Here is a 22,985-nt window from a genome sequence, read left to right on the forward strand (position 1 = left end):
ACTCCCATCATGCACCTCTCCTGCACAGAACCAATCCCATCATGCACTTCTCCTGCACAGAACCACTCCCATCATGCACCTCTCCTGCACAGAACCACTCCCATCATGCACCTCTCCTGCACAGAACCACTCCCATCATGTACCTCTCCTGCACAGAACCACTCCCATCATGTACCTCTCCTGCACAGAACCACTCCCATCATGCGCCTCTCCTGCACAGAACCACTCCCATCATGCACCTCTCCTGCACAGAACCACTCCCATCATGTACCTCTCCTGCACAGAACCACTCCCATCATGCACCTCTCCTGCACAGAACCACTCCCATCATGTACCTCTCCTGCACAGAACCACTCCCATCATGCACCTCTCCTGCACAGAACCACTCCCATCATGTACCTCTCCTGCACAGAACCACTCCCATCATGCACCTCTCCTGCACAGAACCACTCCCATCATGTACCTCTCCTGCACAGAACCACTCCCATCATGCACCTCTTCTGCACAGAACCACTCCCATCATGCACCTCTCCTGCACAGTGCAGCAGTCACAATGCGGCCCCCTGTCTCCACTTGTGCCATGTTTCTGATGTGCGACTTTTCTGTCCTGTTTCAGCACAATCCACTGTGCGGTCCACAGAACAAACAGAATGAAGTCGGCTAATCCTGCCCAAGTGCCTGATGGATGACGGAAGCGGACCTCAGACCCCCTTAACTGTTCCATGATCCCCCGACCACCCAAACCCTCAAATAGCTACAGATTTCCATCTGTTTTCACCAGATATAGGTAGAGGGTTTATGTACGGACGCTCAGTTATGAGGGGGGCGAGAAGTAAAATGTCTGTAATTCTTAATTACACGCAACATGGGAGATCCTCTGTTCACACTAATTCACCACAAGCTCCTCGCTCTGTAAAGTACATGGGAGGTTAATAAACTGTGCGGGAAATCAATGCTGCATCACGGGACCCCAGGAGAGCAGAAGTGGCGGGGGATTAATAAGACATTAATTGATGCTCCGGATAGCACTGATTGCTCAGACTCCTCAGTAAAGAAGTCTGAGAACGCCGCAGCTAAAAAGCGATCACACAGAGACCGGCGGACACCTAGCGGCTCCTCACATTCAGATAAGATGCATTTAGGCCCAAGGTCCGGGCCGGGCGCACAGGATGAATAAGATCATTAGTAGTCACCTCTTTTCCTCCCATGGCTTCAAACATCTTCTCTAGTTGCACTCGGAGCTGCTGAACGTTATTCATGAGGATGCAAGGCTGGAAAAGACAACGAGCAAGGTTATACAGAATGCACTGCAGGGCCCCGGAAAGGGATTGGAAGGCCACTAGATGGGGGATCAGGTATTAGAATACATAGGGGCTACTCATCCTACAGACTTCCCCCTCTTTCCCATGTTGGGCATTAGGATGTATGTGGCATCATGGATTTGTAGATCACATTCAGCAGAATTGTGAATGCAGCTCTGGATGCGATTAGAGTGTACCACCTACCATAATGTAAGATCAGCAACCTATATGAATTGGAGCCTCAATGTATTACGTAGCACTGTGTGCAATATACATGTTACAGTGATAAACTCCTGCAAATATTACACACCGTACGATATTAAATGTAAGATAAATGCTTTATTATAACACATACAAAAAAAACAAAAAACAGGGTAATATGAAGGGCACATCCTCGGGGGAACAAAGACAATCTACATGGATAAGTAGTGATACAGAAAAAAAAAAAAAAGATCAACTCTACAGAAGGACAGTGCAAAGTAAAACCAAGCAACGAGTCTAAAGTACACGCCATATAATCACAAAGCATAAAAAGCAACGCACAAGGGTAAACACTAACCAAAAACAGCAGCACAACCCCGAGGTACTGAATGCTTCTCCTATAGCTTTCTCAACCCCAGTGATGAAGCTTTAGGCGAAACGTACGTCAGTGTGTATGCTGGGTGCTTTTACACTTCCGCTCATAGCTGGGTTATAAATCACTCTGCACTTCTATAATAATGGGGGAAACACGGAGAGCACAAGAGTAGTTAGCAAAGAGGCAAAATCTTTATTAATGATACATGATCACAACAGTAAAAAGTAAATAAAGAAATGACATAGCAAGGGGATCAGGAAAACACAGTGCCGAAAGCTAGACCGCCCCTGGCAAAACACTAGCTAAGCAATCCAAATTACAAAAATGCAAGTAAATCAACAGGCATAAGGAACGCTCCATGGGTATATAACCACAGATAAGAACAGTAGATAAAAATGTACACTCATAGCCTTACACGCTTGGACTTCCTGGATGTCACTCTGATGGTGGACTCACACTCCCTCATTCAGACTGACGTCTACAGGAAGCCCACAGCGGTGAACTCCTTGGTGCATGCTGCCTCTGGTCATACCCTTTCTACCATTAGGGCCGTCCCGGTCGGACAGTTCCTAAGGATTAAGCGTATTTGCTCGACGGAGTCTAGCTTCGAAATGCAGGCGGCAGTACTAACTCAACGCTTCAAACAGAGAGGCTACAGTAATCGCTGCATCGGCCGTGGCTATGGTAGAGCTCGCAGCACCCCCCGCAGTTCTCTATTATATCCCTCTCCTAGACCTTCTCTTTCCGGGCCTCCTGAGAGGACCCGCTTCATTTCCACTTATAATCATGAGTGGCTCTCTATGAGGCGGGTCCTCTCACGACATTGGAATGTTCTTGGGGCGGAGCCCTCCTTGAGGGACGTGGTGGGACCATTTCCATTAATGACTGCCAGACGCGCTAAAAATCTGGGCGATCTGGTTACTTCAAGTCATTATGTCCCACCAGCATCTAATCCGTTTGGGTCGCGCGGTCCCAGGGTTGGGTCCTATCCATGTGGCCATTGCAGAGCCTGCGCCAATGTCCTTCGTAGTTCGTCCTTTACGAGCTCGGATGGCTCCCGCACTTACCGAATCCTCAGATATATTTCCTGTGGTACTACGCACGTGGTCTATTACGCCACGTGCAGCTGTAAGAAAATCTACGTTGGTCTCACCACAAGGGAATTGAGGGTACGGGTGCGGGAGCATGTGCGGGACATTGGCGCAGCCAAATCTGTGTCGGACCCCCGGGAGCTCAGAACCTTACCGCGACATTTTAAACAAGTACACGACTGTGACCCACGCAGCCTCCTGGTGCGTGGAATCGACGTGGTACATCTGGGCTCTCGGGGGGGTGACTACAAACTCTGCCTTGCACAAAAAGAGGCCAGGTGGATTAGTGCCCTTGACACCCTGGCACCGCGCGGCCTTAATGAAAATTTGAGCTTTTCTTCATACTTATGATTGGGTTCCCTGTATCTGGCTTTTGCTCTCCCTCAGTGTTCATTATCCTTTCTGATCTAAAGTCCGTGCTCTTGTTTTTAGCCTGTTTTTATCCTGTTTCTAATTGTGTTTTTTTTTATGTTTCTAGACTCGTGGCTACTAATACATTGGTTATGTGTGCCATATGGACCTTTTTCACTCCTTGTTTCAAGGCATCCTATAGCGGACATGATGGAGCATCTTTCAAGAGTTCCTCCATTTTTTCATCTTTCTCCCCGTCGGAAATGGCTCTATTGATTAGTCCTTATATTTATACATATATTTTCTGACTTGTTTATACTCACCCCTTTGGGTATTTATTATAACCATCTAGAGTTATTGAATGGATCTCTTTTTTATAATCATGTTCCACTAAGCTATTTCATGTATATGTTTATGCCTAAGAGCATTTTTGTCTTACTTACTGTGTATCTTATTATTCAGTTTTCAGCCCACTACTCTTGGTCTGTCTCACTGAGCTTTGCTTCCTTTCACACATTGATGGTGCATATAGTTTCCGGCTCTTTGCCGGCCCGTGCCCGCGTCCGGCTGTCTCCTGTCCCTGGCGCGCCCCCGGGGGCGTTTCCTAGGCACGCCCCCTGGTGTGCGCTCGAGACTTGACAGCTGTGACGTTGGTAGCGGGGGGTGCGGCTTCGGGTACACGCGCCGCTATACTCCAATGAGTTTCTGTTTTAAGCATCACATGACTAGTTGTGGGCGTATATAATCAGGTCCTATCAGGCAGACATACAGCGCCTCTTGAAAAAGAAAGCGAAACGCGCGTCGGGGCGCGTCCTCACATGCAGCATGGTCTTTGACTCCCCTGGCACCTTGCGAGCTTCCTGTCTTTTGGACACTCTGACACGGGGCAACTTGAACGAGCGTCCTGTATCCCGGACATTTTCTCACTGGGTGAGTGTTTTCATTTAGGTCCGGGTACTCTTTCTATACATTTCTTTATCTAGCACTACATGGCATAGGGTAGTTACTTAACTCACTCCTATCTTGGATGTTTACATAAATTGTCACTACTCAGTGATTGTTATACTTACCCTGAGTGTGTATATTTGCCTCATTGACTTTTTAAAGGGGTTAATTGTGATATTTATTACTGTTCTTATCTGTGGCTATATACCCATGGGGTGTTCCTTATGCCTGTAGATTTACTTGCATTTTTATCTACTGTTCTTATCTGTGGTTATATACCCATGGAGTGTTCCTTATGCCTGTTGATTTACTTGCATTTTTGTAATTTGGATTGCTTAGCTAGTGTTTTGCCAGGGGCGGTCTAGCTTTCGGCACTGTGTTTTCCTGATCCCCTTGCTATGTCATTTCTTTATTTACTTTTTACTGTTGTGATCATGTATCATTAATAAAGATTTTGCCTCTTTGCTAACTACTCTTGTGCTCTCCGTGTTTCCCCCATTTGATATGAGTAGGCAATTTGAACCCGGTACTGGACTACTTGTCCTGATACCAGGTTTCATACTTTAGCTTTATATTGGCCAGCTTTTTGTCTTATACTTCTATAATAATGTATAATGTCCCTGTCAGTGTAGATTAACCATTTATTTACTGTTCATTAGTTACATACATAGTTTATAAGGCCGAAAAAAGACAAGCGTCCATCCAGTTCAGCCTATTTCTTGTGCACTGCAGCTATTCCGCAGCGTTGATCCAGGGGAAGGCAACAAAAAACCCATGCGGTATAGGCCAATTTACATCATTGAGGAAAAATTCACTTCCCGACTCCATTCTGGCAGTCAGTTAATTAATCCAGGGATTTAATCTATCACTAAGCATAAGATGTAATTTTATTGTTCTCAAGAAAGGCGTCCAGGCCTCTCTTGAACTCATTAAGTGAGTTGGACATCACCACTTCCTCTCCCAGACAGTTCCAGAGTCTCACGGCTCTGACCGTAAAGAAGCCCCTTCTATGCTGGTGCAGGAACCTCCTTTCCTCCAGACGCATAGTGTGCCCCCTCGTCTTTGTCACCATCCTTGGTATAAACAGGTCATGGGAGAGATCTCTGTACTGCCCCCTGATGTATTTATACATGTTTATGAGGTCTCCCCTAAGCCTTCTCTTTACTATTTATCCATGTAGTTTGCAGCTCACGTTTCTCTGTGGAAGTGCCAGCCATATTATTCTGTTTTTTTAATGTATGTTTTTATGTGTATTATGATAATAAAGTATTTATTTTCCATTTAGTATTGTACGGTGTGCAATGTTTGTAGGAGTTAATAGCTTAAGATCAGTACAGAAAATAGAATTTGTTAATGTGTAAAAATATGTGTAAATGGGTGGACGGTGCATGAAATACTACATCGTCACTGATGTATACCAAGATACGACCCTTTAAAGAGGACCTGTCACTTGTTATAAATTTACCCGGATCCGCTGTTGTTGTTCTTTTGTTCCTGCTCCTCTCTATTCCTGAGATATTTCTATTCTCTACATATAAGTCTAGTATTAGCCAAGAGGGTTTGGTTATTCATCTCTTTGTGGGTGGGCTTGTTGAGAACCACACTCACTTGGATAAAGGGACAAAATTTATATACACAGAAAAGACAGGGCCATATCTCAGGAACGGTGAGACGCAGGAGCTAGGGGTAAAACAGGTCAGATTAATATATTAAATTAATATTTTTCCCCCAAACCTCAGATTTGGGAACAAAGCTTATCTATACAACCAGTCTAGTCACAGTCTACCTTTAGAGGGCGCCATTACTCACCAGCTTTTCCTTGAAGCAGTAGGACTGGAAGGACTTGGACAGGATGTCGGCGTACTGGAGCAGCACCTTACTGATGGTCTAAAGATGAGAGAAAAAGTACTGCACATTAGTGTCACTACTGCTTTACACATCGGACATTTTTACTTCCTCTCCATTGATAACATTAAATCTCTACTATTGGGCTGAATTTTCATGCTTCAGATTGGCGGTGACAAATCTGCACTATAAATCCGGGGAAAATATTAAAAAAATAAATACGGATAGGCCTTTAAAAATGGCTTCCACATATAGCAGAAAAAAACCCCCTAAAAAATAACTAAAAAATATCCACAGCATGTCATATGAAGCAGGTTTTCATCAAGGATACCATCTCATCAATATCTTACAGCAAAGACTTACAGACGCTTACAGCAAAACTCTTGGTGGAAAAATGACACTATGTGTAAATCCAACCTCCTAGATGACTTAACCAGAATAAATATTAATCTGGCCAGAATGAGGTAGGAATAAAGAACGAAGACAATTTTTGTTTGCCTGCTGTAGTTTCAATAAAATCAGTGTTTTATCAGCAGGAGATTATTACTGCAGGACTAGGCATCGCATGGCAGGCAGTTCAGCTAATTTGTGTAACCCCGCCCCCACCAGTGATTGGCAGCTTGCACAGTGTACACAGGAAGTTGCCCAATCAGTGGTGTGGGCGGGGTTAAACAGCTCAGTATTCAGAGCACTGCTAGATCTGCAGCAGAGAAAACAGGGATTCTATTAAAACTGCACCAAGCAGTTCAGTAAGCGACCCATGGCTGGAATCGGGGTGTCAGTACTTACATTATGCTGCTCTCCGAATACATAGCAAAAAACCTGCTGAAAGATTCCCTTTAAACAAATTCTGAATTTTGCAAAAAATAAATTCAGTTTATGTCGGAAATTTTTTGAGACCCATAACTTTTTTATTTTTCAGTCGATGGAGCTGTAAGAGCTTGTTTTTTTTTGCATGCCGATTTTATTTTTCTTTATGGCGTAACATAGGGGTTAAATAATTTAATATTTTCATAGCTTTTACAGAAACGGAAATACCGAATATTGTTTTTTTTTTTCTTACTTTTTTATTTGGAAAAACGGGGGCAATTCTAACTTTCATATATTTTTGCTTTTTCAATATGTTTAAAAATATCTTTTCTTTTGATTTTTTAGTTTAAAATGGACCCTTTTATGGGTTCTTCACCAGAATGGTGCCTCTTAAATGTGGAAGAAGTTAATATAATGACCAGTCCTCCAAGCTTCTAACATTCATTGCGTTTCATTTCCTCACTCTTTTCAGGATCTCTGCTTGCTGTCTGGCAATGGCGCCATTTACTGTAAACAGTAGGCGCTTTTCAAAAAGTTGCAGAACTTTTTAATTGTACAAAGATGAATGGCGTTGGCAGGACTAACGCCTCGGTGACCAATGCGGAGGATAGGATATCAATATTTGACCGGTAGGGTCTAAGCCCCAGGGACCACCGCCGTTCAGCAAAACTTTAGCAAACTCTCACCTTGGCGAACCTCCGCATGTAATGGGCCACAATGACGGGGTCGGGACACTCGAGCTTTTTGATGATCTCAAAGCTTTGGTTTAGTTGGGTGAATACGTCAACCACAGAACACGAGAAGAGGGCATGCTCCGACGTCTGCTGGAACTGCAGAGAGAACGGGAGGGTAAAGTGTTAATGTAGCCTGTAAAACATACATATACCCCAGCCCAATTGAGGATTTAGCGGTCAAGGTGCAGCAGTGACCCTGGAATAACCTGAAAACCGCTCTAAGAACGCAAGACTGTCGCTTGACCGTCGCCATTTTCAGCGGGCGCAGGATGGGCCCAGCGGGTTAACCAGAAGTAACATTCTTGGGGTTAAAGAACAATTTAGTAATTCATTTTTTTTCCATAATCCATTAATTGAGTCCCTGCTGAGCGCTGCTCACATGAGCTGCCGCCAACTATCTGCTGCTTAATATGCTGTGATCATTACCGGATTTTTATTAGCAATTTGCATTCAATCAGTGGATGAATTTAATGGGCAATTTATATTCTGCTGCATCAAGTAATGTACAAGAGGTTATACCAACACGATCCCCGTCACTTAACGCTGTGCAAGATGATGTCCGGCAGCTGGGTACAAGGAGATGTAGCTGCACAGATCTCAATCTCTGCAGGGTTCATTTACCCAATAGCGGATTTCAGCTCTCTCAGCTGTACATACATAACTATATACAGAGGATAGCCAGGTTACACCAGCTGTACATATATAATTATATACAGAAGATGCCTAGGTTATACCAGCTGTACATATATAATTATATACAGAAGATGCCTAGGTTATACCAGCATGCTCGATATCACTATATACAAGAATATGTATAATTGATACCAGCTGTACATATACATGTGCAGCTGGTATAACCTTGGTATCTCCTGTAGATAGTTATATATGTACAGCTGGTACAAGTTATACATCTTCTGGTATATAATGATATGGAGCATGCTGGTATAACCTGGGTATATTCTAGTATATTTGGAGCTGAAATCTGCTATTGGGTAAATGAACCCTGCAGAGATTGAGATCTGTGCAGCTACATCTCCTTGTACACAGCTGCTGCGCATCATCTTGCACAGCATTAAATGGCGGGGATTGTGTTGGTATAACCAGGGCATCTCCTGTATTTAACTATATATGTACATCTAGTATAACCTGGGCATCTCCTGTAGATAGTTATATAATTATACACAGAAGATGCCCAGGTTATACCAGCTGTACATATATACCTATATAAAAGGAGATGCCCAGGTTATACCAGCTGTACATTTATACTTATATACAGAAGATGCCCAGGTTATACCAGCTGTACATATATAAAACGATATACAGAAGATGCCTAGGTTATATCAGGTAAAGATATATAACTATATACAGGAGATGCCCAGGTTATACCAGCATGCTCCATATCACTATATACAAGAAGCTGACCCCTCTATGATATCTCTTTCCCTTCTGTACAGGAGACATGGACGTCTGCAGTGTTGGTGTACTGTCCCGTTATGAACGATGCAGTTCTCAGCTTTGGGCAGTGTCGGTGATGTATGTACTGTACATGGTGACCAGTCGGTGTCTTACCCCGTCCTTCTTGTCGCGCTCCAGCGCCCCGTGCAGGAACTCCAGGGACACCTCCTCATTCTCGTCCAGCCATTGCATGACAAACTGCTCGAACCACCTGCACAGAGACACGGCCCTTAGTCTATACCTCGGGTGTATCAGGGGGTGTATTATATATGGGGTAGGGGGATACGTACGCGGGGTACTCAGGCACTTTATCTTTCATTGGTGGCAGGTCCTTCACGTACTCGTTGTACAGCCACTTCACCTTAAAGTGCAGGTTCATGTAGTCGGCGCTCTTACACAGTCGGTGTTTCTCGTGCTCTGCTCGGTTGTAGAGACGGGTACAGAGTCAGTAGGGGAACACAGTATTAGTGGGCATACCACCCCCGACATTATACCACCTGAAAAAGCTATTCATTACCGCAGTGTAGAAGTCAAGGCATTAATAAAAAAAGAACGTCAAAGACCAAAAACAAGGAAAAAAGTAACACAATATTAACAAGAGGAATAATAAACTCCTGACCCTTGTAATCAATGGGACTTAGGCCTATCCAGACCTCCTATATTTCTGGTCCGGTTGCCATGAGGAATATACAGTGGCATGTAAAAGTTAGGGCACCCCTGGTCAAAATTACGGTTATTGAGAACAGTTAAGCAAGTTGAAGATGAAATGATCTCTAAAATGCCTAAAGTTCAAAATGACACATTTCCTTTGTATTTTAGGCAAAAAAAAAATTTCTTCATTTTTTACACTTTAAAAATTACAAAAAGGAAAATGGGCCGATGCAAAAGTTTGGGCACCCTTGGAGATTTGTGTGCTCAGATAACTTTGATCAAGGTTTCAGACCTTAATTAGCCTGTTAGGGTTATGGCTTGTTCACTATCATCGTTTGGAAAGGTCAGGTGATGCAAATTTCCCAGCTTTATAAAATCCAGCTCCTCTAACCTTGTGCTAAAAACAGCAGCCATGGGTTCCTCTAAGCAGCTGCCTAGCACTCCAAAAATGAAAATGGTGGAGGCCCATAAAACAGGAGAAGGCTATACGAAGATAAAAAGCCTGATGCATTTTGGAAACAAGTCCTGTGCACCGATGAGGTAAAATCGAACTCTTTGGCCACAATGATGAGAGGTATGTGTGCAGAAAAAAAGAGCACAGAAGGAAAAGAACATCTCGCTAGCCATTAAGCATGGGGGTGGATCAATCATGCTTTGGGGTTGTGTTGCAGCCAATGGCACGGGGAACATTTTACGGATAGAAGGAAGAATGGATTTAATGAAATTTCAACAAATTCTTGAGGCGAACATTACACCATCTGTAAAAAAGATGAAGTAGAAAAGTCAATTGCTTCTACAAATGGATAATGATCCTAAACACATGTCAAAATCCATAATAGACGGACCTCAAAGGGTGCAAGCTGAAGGTTTTTCAATGGCCCTCAGTGTCCCCTGATCTGAGCATCATTGAAAATCTGTGGCTAGAGCTCAAAATAGCAGTGCATGCAAGACGACCCAGGAATCTCACAGAACTGGAAGAATTTTCCAAGGAAGAATGGACAAGAATTGAAAGACTCTTATCTGGCTACAAAAAGCGTTTACAAGCTGTCGTACTTTCAAAAGTGGGTGCTAATAGGTACTAAGCATGCAGGGTGCCCAAACTTTTGCATAGACCCATTTTCCCTTTTGTAATTTTTAATATGTAAAAGATGACATTATATATATATATATATATATATATATATATATATATATATATATACACACACGCACACAGTACAGACCAAAAGTTTGGACACACCTCATTTAAAGATTTTTCTGTATTTTCATGACTTTGAAAATTGTACATTCACACTGAAGGCATTAAAACTATGAATTAACACGTGGAATTATATACTTAGCAAAAAAGTGTGAAACAACTGAAAATAGGTCTTATATTCTAGGTTCTTCAAAGTAGCCACCTTTTGCTTTGATGACTGCTTTGCACACTCTTGGCATTCTCTTGATGAGCTTCAAGAGGTAGTCACCGGAAATGGTCTTCCAACAATCTTGAAAGAGTTCCCAGAGATGCTTAGCACTTGTTGGCTCTTTTGCCTTCACTCTGCAGTCCAGCTCACCCCAAACCATCTCGATTGGGTTCAGGTCTGGTGACTGTGGAGGCCAGGTCATCTGGCGTAGCACCCCATCACTCTTCTTCTTGGTCAAATAGCCCTTACACAGCCTGGAGGTGTGTTTGGGGTCATTGTCCTGTTGAAAAATAAATGATGGTCCAACTAAATGCAAACCGGATGGAATAGCATGCCGCTGCAAGATGCTGTGGTAGCCATGCTGGTTCAGTATGCCTTCAATTTTGAATAAATTCCCAACAGTGTCACCAGCAAAGCACCCCCACACCATCACACCTCCTCCTCCATGCTTCATGGTGGGAACCAGGCTCGTAGAGTCCATCCGTTCACCTTTTCTGCGTCGCACAAAGACACAGTGGTTGGAACCAAAGATCTCAAATTTGGACTCATCAGACCAAAGCACAGATTTCCACTGGTCTAAATGTCCATTCCTTGTGTTCTTTAGCCCAAACAAGTCTCTTCTGCTTGTTGCCTGTCCTTAGCAGTGGTTTCCTAGCAGCAATTTTACCATGAAGGCCTGCTGCACAAAGTCTCCTCTTAACAGTTGTTGAAGAGATGCGTCTGCTGCTAGAACTCTGTGTGGCATTGACCTGGTCTCTAATCTGAGCTGCTGTTAACCTGCGATTTTTGAGGCTGGTGACTCGGATAAACTTATCCTCAGAAGCAGAGGTGACTCTTGGTCTTCCTTTCCTGGGGCGGTCCTCATGTGAGCCAGTTTCTTTGTAGCGCTTGATGGTTTTTGCAACTGCACTTGGGGACACATTCAAAGTTTGCCCAATTTTTCGGACTGACTGACCTTCATTTCTTAAAGTAATGATGGCCACTCGTTTTTCTTTACTTAGCTGCTTTTTTCTTGCCGTAATACAAATTCTGACAGTCTATTCAGTAGGACTATCAGCTGTGTATCCACCAGACTTCAGCACAACACAACTGATGGTCCCAACCCCATTTATAAGGCAAGAAATTCCACTTATTAAACCTGACAGGGCACACCTGTGAAGTGAAAACCATTTCCGGTGACTACCTCTTGAAACTCATCAAGAGAATGCCAAGAGTGTGCAAAGCAGTCATCAAAGCAAAAGGTGGCTACTTTGAAGAACCTAAAATATAAGACATATTTTCAGTTGTTTCACACTTTTTTGTTAAGTATATAATTCCACATGTGTTAATTCGTAGTTTTGATGCCTTTAGTGTAAATGTACAATTTTCAAAGTCATGAAAATACAGAAAAATCTTTAAATGAGAAGGTGTGTCCAAACTTTTGGTCTGTACTGTATATATATATATGATTGTCATGAAGATGCAGTGCAGCATATAGAACAAATCACACGTAGGGGTCCTGTGTACAAATATACGGCTGTATGATCTGTGTGCTGTGCAGTATATAGGTGTGTAAGCCTTTGTGTATAGAGACCGGCTATTGCCCACCTGGCCCTTTAAGAGTCACGCCAGGGTTTATGATTCCGGTGCACAGATGTACTGATTATCTAATCTAGTTTGTTCTAACTCCTGATTATTTATGTCTTTTTTGTCATTTAGTGGAAAACCAAAAAATCTTATGATCGCAGAGGTTAATATGCTGCACAGATCTAGCCCTGCTCACACAGCGGTACAGCTTGCTACATGACTGCCCGCACTCTGATCCCTGCACCTCCTCTGCTACAAATAATTTTCACATTATATAAAACACAAGAAGAAAAAGAAGTAGAAGGACTGGAGCTAAAAGCATGTAATAATATAAGGCTGAGTGTCTAAGATCAGGTGGAATACAGGTTGCTCTTGCTTGGCTACATCCAGTGCGGGGATTGGGGGGGAATAATTATTCACTACACATAAGTATTAGAATATAATATACCCTGCAGATGTTAATATGGTGAGGAACTAACGAGAGCAGATACTCAGTGCTGTGCACAGGACGCAGCCATCGTGTAAGAGGTGAAGAAGACAGCTGGCCAGGATAATAGGATACGGGACCAATGATCAAGCTCACGTCTTTCATTAAAAGGTGTATTCTACAGAACAGGGGATAACTTGCTGATCACTGGCGGTCGACCACTGGGGGTCCGACCACTGGGACCTTCAGCGATCTCTGGCATCCAAGTACAAGACTCTGTAGCAAATGCTCGTTCTTCGCTCCATTCATTGTCTATGAGACTGCCACACCTGAACGTTGTGTTCTAAATTCTCTGGCAGTCCCATAGACAATGAATGAAGCAGAGTTTGAGCACTTGCAACTTTACTCCATTCAAGATGCAGCTGCAGAGCCTTGTTCTGTGAATCACTGGGGGATCCTACAGAAATCATTAAAGAAGCAGTAGCATTAAATGCTTTATTTCCTAAATCGGTCTAAATGTGTATGTAATGTAATGTAAGTGCAAAAAAAAAAATACTTGCCAATCGCGACTTCCTTAGTCATAGGCTTCACTTTTTCATAAAAGGGGCATTACCAAAATGCTATATTATAGGAGACAACTTAAATAAGCATTCCCAAGAAATGTTTTTATTCCCTGTCTAAATGTGGATGGAACGTAGTGTAAGTGCATTAAAATACTTACCGATTGTTGTATTTCCCTGTTTCCAGCGCCGCTCCGCTCCTCAATCACATGACCGTAACTCCGATCCTTTGGATCCCACTGAGCTCTATATGTGAGCCAAAAGTCGTTTTTACAATACAGTCTTGTTCTGATGCTCCATAGACTAACATACGAACCCCAGTGTGTCAGAATTGCAGATCATGTGAATGAGAAGTGGAGAGGAGCTGCGCTGGAAACCGGGAAAGACAACGATCGGTAAGTATTTTAATGCACTTACACTACATTCCATACACATTTAGACCAGTTTAGGGAATAAAAACATTTCTTGGGAGTGCTTCTTTAAGTTGTCTCCTATTATGTAGTACTGTGGGAGTGCCCCTTTAATGAAAAAGTGCAGTCTATGCCTTTACTACTGCTTTGATTTATGGGTCACTTACATCTACAGACTCAGTTACCCTGTTCCAGGTTTCAGTAAGTAAATCGAGACCATTAGATAATAGAAAGTTCTCCAAGTTTCTATTATCCTCCGTTTTTCAATCCCTTTCTCACTTCAAGAGTTCTGCTTGCAGTCGGTGAACTGGAAAACTATCCTCACCTTGTCCTGCATCAGGATGCAACTGATTACTGCCGGCAAGCAGAGCTCTTGAAACTGTGTTGAACAGGATTAAGCTTTATTAACATAAAATGGGGAAACTTCTTTAAGCAGTGGACTACAAAGCATTTGCAGAGCTGTAAAGTGTGAGGGCATGCTGGGAGTTGTAGTTTCATACCATGGAGGGAGCAGTAAGTTGTATACCACATCTATGTAAAAATGGGAACAGATGACAGTGGCAGCACCCAAGGAGTCCGCACATCCTGAGTGCACAGCGCTGAGTATATGGCTGTATCTGAGCTGGATCTACTGGGAGGAAGGGCAGATAGCAGATCTCTCCATATCTACACACGCTACGTTCTTACCACCAAAAAAATGAACCATGCGTATTCGAAAGACGGCGGGGGCTTGTGATAAAGGAGAGACAGACACCAGTCATTGACAGCGGCTTACAGGAGTGTTCCTAGCGTCATAGCAGGAGAATTGGTGCAGGGGGAGATTGCCAGCAATGAAGCCAACTATACACTTACAGCACTTATCTATAGGCAAGGCCTCCTAGATCCTTTTTCACCCTCGAATTGCACCTATTAGACTTTAAATCATAAGTAATTTGAGGCAGTGTGGTTGCTAAGAACTTACTACTTGACAGCTTTCTATACAAGTATGGTTGTTAGGCAGTACATCCCTAGCAACAAAGCACCAGTACCATACCTACCTCAAGTCCATCAGACAGTAAGACATATGACAAGAACTCTAGCAACAGAGCACCAGAACCATACCTACCTCAAGTCCATTAGACAGTGAGACACATGACAGGAACCCTAGCAACAGAACACCAGTACCATACCTACCTCAAGTACATCAGACAGTGACACATATGACAAGAACTCTAGCAACAGAGCACCAGAACCATACCTACCTCAAGTCCATCAGACAGTGAGACATATGGGGTGGATTTACCAAGACTGATGTTTCTTATACCACTCTTAATAAATGTAGTGCATCTTTTCCAGTGCAAAGAAGTTTAAGAGGTGCATCCACACGACAAGTGATAGCTTCAAGATCGATGGGAGTCCCTCTGCAGAGACCCCCAGCGCTGTTAGAGTTGGACATATTTGTCCCCCATCTGAAGAGAGCAGCAGTGCGTGTGCTCAACCACCGCTTAGAGACACCCGTGGAGGCAATTTATGTTGTTCCTAAAAAATTTTTAGCACTTAAGTTTCATTCAAAATTTTGCACCATGAGCTCCTTCTGGTGGGGAGTGTGTGACTCATGGAGCGTCTCTCAGCTGAGTAAAGGTTCTGGGCGTCCAACAGAGAATACATGCAGCGGAGATGGAGCATGCGTACATTACATGGAAGCCGGTCAGTCCGCTCTTAGGAGTCTCATCACAGCAGGTATCGCTGCCAGTTTCTTGCAAACGTCAAATATGTCACCATATCTCATGCCTGTGACTGAAGTTGTCTATTTTGAGACTGGTTCACCAGTTCTGCACCTTTTATAATGTGTGCAAAAAAGTGGCAGGTTTACAGTGCAGCTTTCACTGCTTCGATATACAGGAGAGAAATCCATGGTGAATCCACGGCTCAGTCCACATGCGCTTTCTGGCAGATTTGAGCATGAGATAATCTATGTAGTGGAACATTTGTAAAAGATAAGGCGGCGTCTGGTGACGGTGAAGACCGGCCCACCCAACCCCTGGGTATACACCAGATATTAAATGGGTGTTCTGTCCCATACAGTTCCATCCATATCTGTCTGGAGCAATGGGGGCCAACTTAAAAATGCAGTATAGGAATAGTATATGTGGGAGACTAATTTTGTGCTGTGGGTAGATCATTCAAGACAATAATGGTTAACGAACAGGGAAGAAAGGGTAGGGGGTGAGAGTTGTATATAAAAAAAGGGGTGAGGAGTGGGGTAGTATATAAAGATGGAGAAAGGGGTGAGTATGGTAAGGGGTGAGGAGTGTAGGTTGTATATGGTAAGGGGGGGATTGGGAGTTGCGTATGGTAAGGGACGAGGAGCGGGGTTGTATATAAAGAAGGAGTAAGGGGTGAGTATGGTAAGGGGTGAGGAGTGGGGGTTGCGTATGGTGAGGGGCGAGGAGTGGGGGTTGCGTGTGGTGAGGGGCGAGGAGAGGGGGTTGCGTGTGGTGAGGGGCGAGGAGTGGGGGTTGCGTGTGGTGAGGGGCGAGGAGTGGGGGTTGCGTGTGGTGAGGGGCGAGGAGTGGGGGTTGCGTGTGATAAGGGGCGAGTAGTGGGGGTTGCGTGTAATAAGGGGCGAGGAGTGGGGGTTGCGTGTGATAAGGGGCGAGGAGTGGGGGCTGCGTGTGGTGAGGGGCGAGGAGTGGGGGCTGCGTGTGGTGAGGGGCGAGGAGTGGGAGCTGCGTGTGGTGAGGGGCGAGGAGTGGGGGTTTCGTGTGGTAAGGGGCGAGGAGTGGGGGTTTCGTGTGGTAAGGGGCGAGGAGTGGGGGTTGCGTGTGGTAAGGCGCGAGGAGTGGGGGTTGCGTGTGGTAAGGCGCGAGGAGTGGGGGTTGCGTGTGGTAAGGGACGAGGAGTGGGGGTTGCGTATGGTAAGGCGCGAGGAGCGGGGATTGCGTATGGTAATGGGTGAGGAGTGGGGGTTGTGTATGGTAAGGGGTGAGGAGTGGGGGTTGTGTATGGTAAGGGGTGAGGAGTGGAGGTTGCGTGTGGTAAGGGGCGAGGAGTGGAGGTTGCGTGTGGTAAGGGGCGAGGAGTGGAGGTTGCGTGTGGTAAGGGGCGAGGAGTGGAGGTTGCGTGTGGTAAGGGGCGAGGAGTGGGGGTTGCGTGTGATAAGGGGCGAGGAGTGGGGGCTGCATATGGTAAGGGGCGAGGAGTGGGGGTTGCGTGTGATAAGGGGCGAGGAGTGGGGACTGCATATGGTAAGGGGCGAGGAGTGGAGGTTGCGTGTGATAAGGGGCGAGGAGTGGGGGTTGCGTGTGATAAGGGGCGAGGAGTGGGGGTTGCGTGTGATAAGGGGCGAGGAGTGGGGGTTGCGTATGGTAAGGGGCGAGGAGTGGGGGTTGTATATAAATAAGTGGTAAGGGGTCGCCACATAAATCTGAATGTAAAACAACAAGACATTGACCATGCTGATATCACCCAGAATGAGAGATCATTGCTGCCCTATCGCCATGTGGCTATGTACAGGCAGGAATGCTATTGGCATGGGACTGCCCTCAGGGCAGGGGCAGCCGGTCGTACTATTACTTACCACTCAGCCAGTGAAGAGAACTTATTTTATCCAAGACTTGAAGGTGAGGAAGAAGAGATGACATTATTACACACTGCAACATGATCAAAACCTAAGGCTGAGAACCAAAGCAAGCCCCCTGTGCATGGGGGTCCCACAAGGGTATCTGGGACATAACGCGGCACTATAAGCAGGGGGGGCACTGAAGGTACCAGCCTAGCAGTGTACCCATCAGCAGGGGAGATGCAGATTCCTTCAGCTCGGGATCCTCAGTATACAGTAAGGCAGGGGAAACTAAATGGCTCTGGAGTCCGGGTCCCTATTCCACGGCAGCGACATAATACAGAAGCAGCGTTATACGTGGGTGACACAGAGGGGCCGTCACCCATCAGGACTCTCCTGCAATGATGCATCTCACTAAAACAAATGTTCCAACATATTCTGTTTCCTCAACATTGTCAATATCTCTGTTTGCCGTCAGTGAATGAGAGGATGAATGAGAAATGAAATTCTGCTTACAGCTGAGGTTTTGTTACAGTTGTATCCAGTCTAGAAAATCCTTTTAAGAGCTAAACCGTCTGCAGTCATGGCTGGTACATTTCACTTGCTCTGATGTGACGCGTTTTGTCTACGCGTCAATCCATTATGGATTTTAAAAGATTTTCAGCCTCTGGATGTAAAGAAAAGTTAACATTCACTGATTGCAAACAACGATGTAGAAAATATTGAGCTGGCTCCGATATGCAGTGATTACACCTCTATAGATCACTGCTTTATAGTTATCTACAAACATTATACACACGGACGGGCGGAGGGTTGATTCGCTTTGGGGAGCTGATCTTTGGCCGATACATTGCACCAAACTGCAGATCAATAAATCACTGAAAAACCACCAGAAATAGTAGGAGGCTCATCCCGCAGCAACTCTGAGGCCTAGGGGCATGCTACAACACACAACACTATGTATTAGCATCTCTGTACACTTACACAGGGCTGCAGGCACCTACTGCATTCTCAGGATGGACTGCAAGTGACAACTACTACATTATCTGTAGTTACTGTGTATAATCTGTGCTGTTACATAGGACTGCAGGTGACCGCTACTACATTATCTGCAGTTGGAGACTTATCACGGTGTTATTTGTGGTGTTACATAAGACTGCAGGTGGCATCTACTGCGTTACCTGTAGCTAGAGAGTGATCACTGTTATTAACACAGTCATCACTCTCTAGCTAGAGATAATGTAATAGATGCCACCTGCAATCCTATGTAACACCACAAATAACAACTACAGTCATGGCCAAAAGTTTTGAGAATGACACCAAAATTATATTTTCACATGATCTGCTGGCTTCTGGTTTTTATTAGTGTTTGTCTGATGTTTATATCACATACAGAAATATAATTGCAATCATATCATGAGTACCAATAGGTTATATTGACAGTTAGAATGAGTTAATGCAGCAAGTCAATATTTGCAGTGTTGCCCCTTCTTCTTCAAGACCTCTGTAATTCTCCCTGGCATGCTCTCAATCAACTTTTGGACCAAATCCTGACTGATAGCAGTCCATTCTTGCATAATCAATGCTTGCATTTTGCCAGAATTTGTTGGTTTTTGTTTGTCCACCCGTCTCATGATGATTGACCACAAGTTCTCAATGGGATTAAGATCTGGGGAGTTTCCAGGCCATGGACCCAAAATCTCTATGTTTTGTTCCATGAGCCATTTGGTTATCACCTTTGCTTTATGGCAAGGTGCTCCATCATGCTGGAAAAGGCATTGTTGGGCGCCAAACTGCTCTTGGACGGTTGGGAGAAGTTGCTCTTGGAGGACATTCTGGTACCATTCTTTATTCATGGCTGTGTTTTTAGGCAAGACTGTGAGTGAGCCGATTCCCTTGGCTGAGAAGCAACCCAACACATGAATGGTTTCAGGATGCTTTACAGTTGGCATGAGGCAAGACTGGTGGTAGCGCTCACCTCTTCTTCTCCGAATAAGCTGTTTTCCAGATGTCCCAAACAATCGAAAAGGGGATTCATCAGAGAAAATGACTTTGCCCCAGTCCTCAGCAGTCCACTCCCTGTACCTTTTGCAGAATATCAGTCGGTCCCTGATGTTTTTTCTGGAGAGAAGTGGCTTCTTTGCTGCCCTCCTTGAAACCAGCCCTTGCTCCAAGAGTCTCCGCCTCACAGTGCGTGCAGAAGCACTCACACCAGCCTGCTGCCATTCCTGAGCAAGCTCGGCACTGCTGGTAGTCCGATCCCGCAGCTGAAACAGTTTCAAGATACGGTCCTGGCGCTTGCTGGTCTTTCTTGGGCGCCCTGGAGCATTTTTGACAACAATGGAAGCTCTCTCCTTGAAGTTCTTGATGATGCGATAGATTGTTGACTGAGGTGCAATCTTTGTAGCTGCGATACTCTTCCCTGTTGGGCCATTTTTGTGCAGTGCAATGATGGCTGCACGTGTTTCTTTAGAGATAACCATGGTTAACTGAAGAGAAACAATGATACCAAGAACCAGCCTCCTTTTAAAGTGTCCAGTGATGTCATTCTTACTTAATCATGACTGATTGATCGCCAGCCCTGTCCTCATCAACACCCACACCTGTGTTAATGGATCAATCACTAAAACGGTGTTAGCTGCTCCTTTAAAGGCAGGACTGCAATGATGTTGAAATGTGTTTTGGGGGTTAAAGTTCATTTTCTGGGCAAATATTGACTTTGCAAGTACAGTAATTGCTGTTAAGCTGATCACTCTTTGACATTCAGGAGTATATGCAAATTGCCATTACAAAAAATGAAGCAGTAAACTTTGGAAAAATTACTATTTGTCTCATTCTCAATACTTTTGGCCATGACTGTACATTATCTGTAGCTAGAGAGTGATCACTGTTATTTGTGGTGTTACATAGATGTCACCTGCAGTCCTATGTAACACCACAAACACAGTAATCACTCTCTAGCTACAGATAATGTAGTAGATGTCACCCACAATCCTACTACATTATCTGTAAAATATCTATAAAAATAAAAACTATTATTATCTGTAGTTAGAGCTTTACCACTGTGTTATTTGTGCTGTTACATAGGACTACAGGTGACAACTACTACATCATCTGTACTCGGAGAGGTATGACTGTTCTCTGCAATGTTACATAGGACTGCAGTAGGACTACATTATCAGTAGTTAGAGAGCCATCATTGTGTTATATTATCTGTGTTACATAGGAGTACAGGTAACATCTACTACATCATCTATGCTCGGCTATTACTGTGTGTCTTGGGCGGTTACATAGGACTGCAGGTTACGACTATTACATAACCTATGCTCCCCTATCACTGTGTGTCTTGGGTAGCAGTGAGATTAGGACGTGTGAGTCGTGCAGCCATTACATTTAATCAGACAATTACTTTACAATCCTCGGCCCCGCGGTGTGACCCCCCGGCTGACTCATGTGTAAGTTGTGGAGAACGGAATACAAAGGAAAAGGAGAAGACAATCTGTGAGCGGCAGACGAGCGGCCCCCGCACCACGGCGGGACTTCAGGGGTCAACGGGGTCTGTACTAAAAAAAAAAAAAAAAAAAAAAAAAAAAAAAGAAGAAGCAGAAAAGCAACAGGTTCTTTTTATGGTTCACCCCATGCAGAATAGAGGACGCTCATCTCGTTCATCCGGACAATAATTCTGCAAATCTGCAGACTGGAAATAAAATTCTCACATCGCCCAATACGTCGCCGTCTTACAGGATGACCGACTCCTGAAATCTGAGCTAGTGCCCACACTGTGCCCTATGGACCAACGTAGCTCCCATTCCTCCACCCCCAGGCCAGCAGCAATGCCGGAGATCACTGTATGCCAGCCATAAGGCTAAAGATTGGGAAACATGGAAATGAGAATCATCGCAGCACTGCCGACTGGCACCGGAGGGCGAGGGGCACAAGAACGCTACCCTAATTCAACGAAGATGATCCACATGGACATCAGTGATCTGATGGATGCAAAACAAACTGATTCATGCTATGGGTTAAAAAAAAAATGTTGTCCCTATGACAACACTTCCAGATAGCATCTGCTTAATAGCGCCATAACTCCTATATTGGTAACACTAAAGGTAAAGATGAAGGAGGCTGCATCTATAATTCTTGCTAATGCGCCACAGATTCTTTCAGATGGTGTCTCAGCAGAAAAATACAACCAGCTTAAAAGAAGTTATCCAGCGCCTCTCGCCTTCACATCAGGGGGTAAAAGTCACTACTGGAGTGGCGTCCGTCGCCAGTTTGCCATATACTGGTTTTACTAATCTATTTATGATGAGGCCATTTTTCCTTTTTTTGCGCTTTTGTGTTTTTCTATCCTTCTTCCAAGAGCCATCGACGTAGTTCTGAATGACACCATTCATTTTACCATAAAATGTACTGACAATACATTTTAATTAAGGTGAAATAAAACGCAATTCCACCATTGATTTTTGGGGTTTGACTTGATCGTGTTCACCGTGCCATAAAAATCCACATACGAGAAAAACAGACTGATTATTCTGAGCAGTGTCACCCGTTTTTCTCGTACGTCGAGAAATAATAAAAAAAATAAATAAATATCTCCACCTTCTCCAATCTGACAGTCGGTGAAAATCAGACCGCGCGCTGATGTCATAGTGCAGTCTGATTTTTCTCCCGGATCCGTAGACTTGCATTGCGGATTTTGGTCAGACCCTTGGATCAATATGGGATAGGTCGCTGCGATTTTCTGCAGACGTGTGATGGCCCCGTAGACTATCACAGGCACGAGTACTATCCCAGAAAATCACAGACTGCACTTGTACACAAAAATCAGATGTGTCAATGTGGGTCTAAAGCCCACCCAAATAATCAGCTGATCCCGGCGGGTCCACAATCAGCCAGGAACACCCAGTTTCCTGATTTGTAGTGTTATACTGCCCCCATTAAAATTCGGCAACTCTCCGTGGGTACGAGTCCAATCTCTAGGACAGGTCTAAGATTCACATTAAGCCAATAAGAGGCAGAATATGACAGCTGAAGGCAGAAATGACCAAGGAACCCACATAGGTGTTCTGAGCCGGGATGGAGTGAGCGTCACAGGTGTCCATGAATACTAGGGCCATGCTGCCGATGTCCGGATCCCCTCTTACCTTCCATGGCGTACTTCATGTCCTGGGAGAAGAGGTTCCACATGACCTCCGCGCTGACCTTGCCCACGCTCAGCTCCTGGGGAAATCTTCATAAAAGAAAACAGAGATTGGATTTAATTCTAGCGTACAGAAGGAATTAATAACATTCAGGGCGATTTCCTGGAGTTG

The 22,985-nt window shown here is 44.5% G+C and overlaps 1 protein-coding gene across 10 annotated transcripts in view; it reads right to left on the bottom strand.

Moving 5' to 3' along the window:
• UNC13B (unc-13 homolog B) overlaps window positions 1–22,985 on the bottom strand; it is a 330,375-nt gene that overhangs the window by 37,245 nt on the left and 270,145 nt on the right. For all 10 annotated transcript variants that reach the window (XM_073680363.1, XM_073680367.1, XM_073680366.1 and 7 more), the window contains 6 exons: window positions 22,818–22,903; window positions 9,400–9,526; window positions 9,224–9,320; window positions 7,607–7,750; window positions 6,075–6,152; window positions 1,194–1,271 (listed from right to left, as the gene is read on the bottom strand). In XM_073680363.1, the coding sequence (XP_073536464.1) occupies window positions 1,194–1,271; window positions 6,075–6,152; window positions 7,607–7,750; window positions 9,224–9,320; window positions 9,400–9,526; window positions 22,818–22,903 (610 nt within the window). The remainder of the gene's footprint in view (window positions 1–1,193; window positions 1,272–6,074; window positions 6,153–7,606; window positions 7,751–9,223; window positions 9,321–9,399; window positions 9,527–22,817; window positions 22,904–22,985) is intronic.

Source organism: Phyllobates terribilis, unplaced genomic scaffold, assembly GCF_046119375.1.
Source record: "Phyllobates terribilis strain yellow unplaced genomic scaffold, ASM4611937v1 Scaffold_1__5_contigs__length_1240528914, whole genome shotgun sequence".
Classification (NCBI taxonomy): Eukaryota; Metazoa; Chordata; class Amphibia; order Anura; family Dendrobatidae; genus Phyllobates; species Phyllobates terribilis.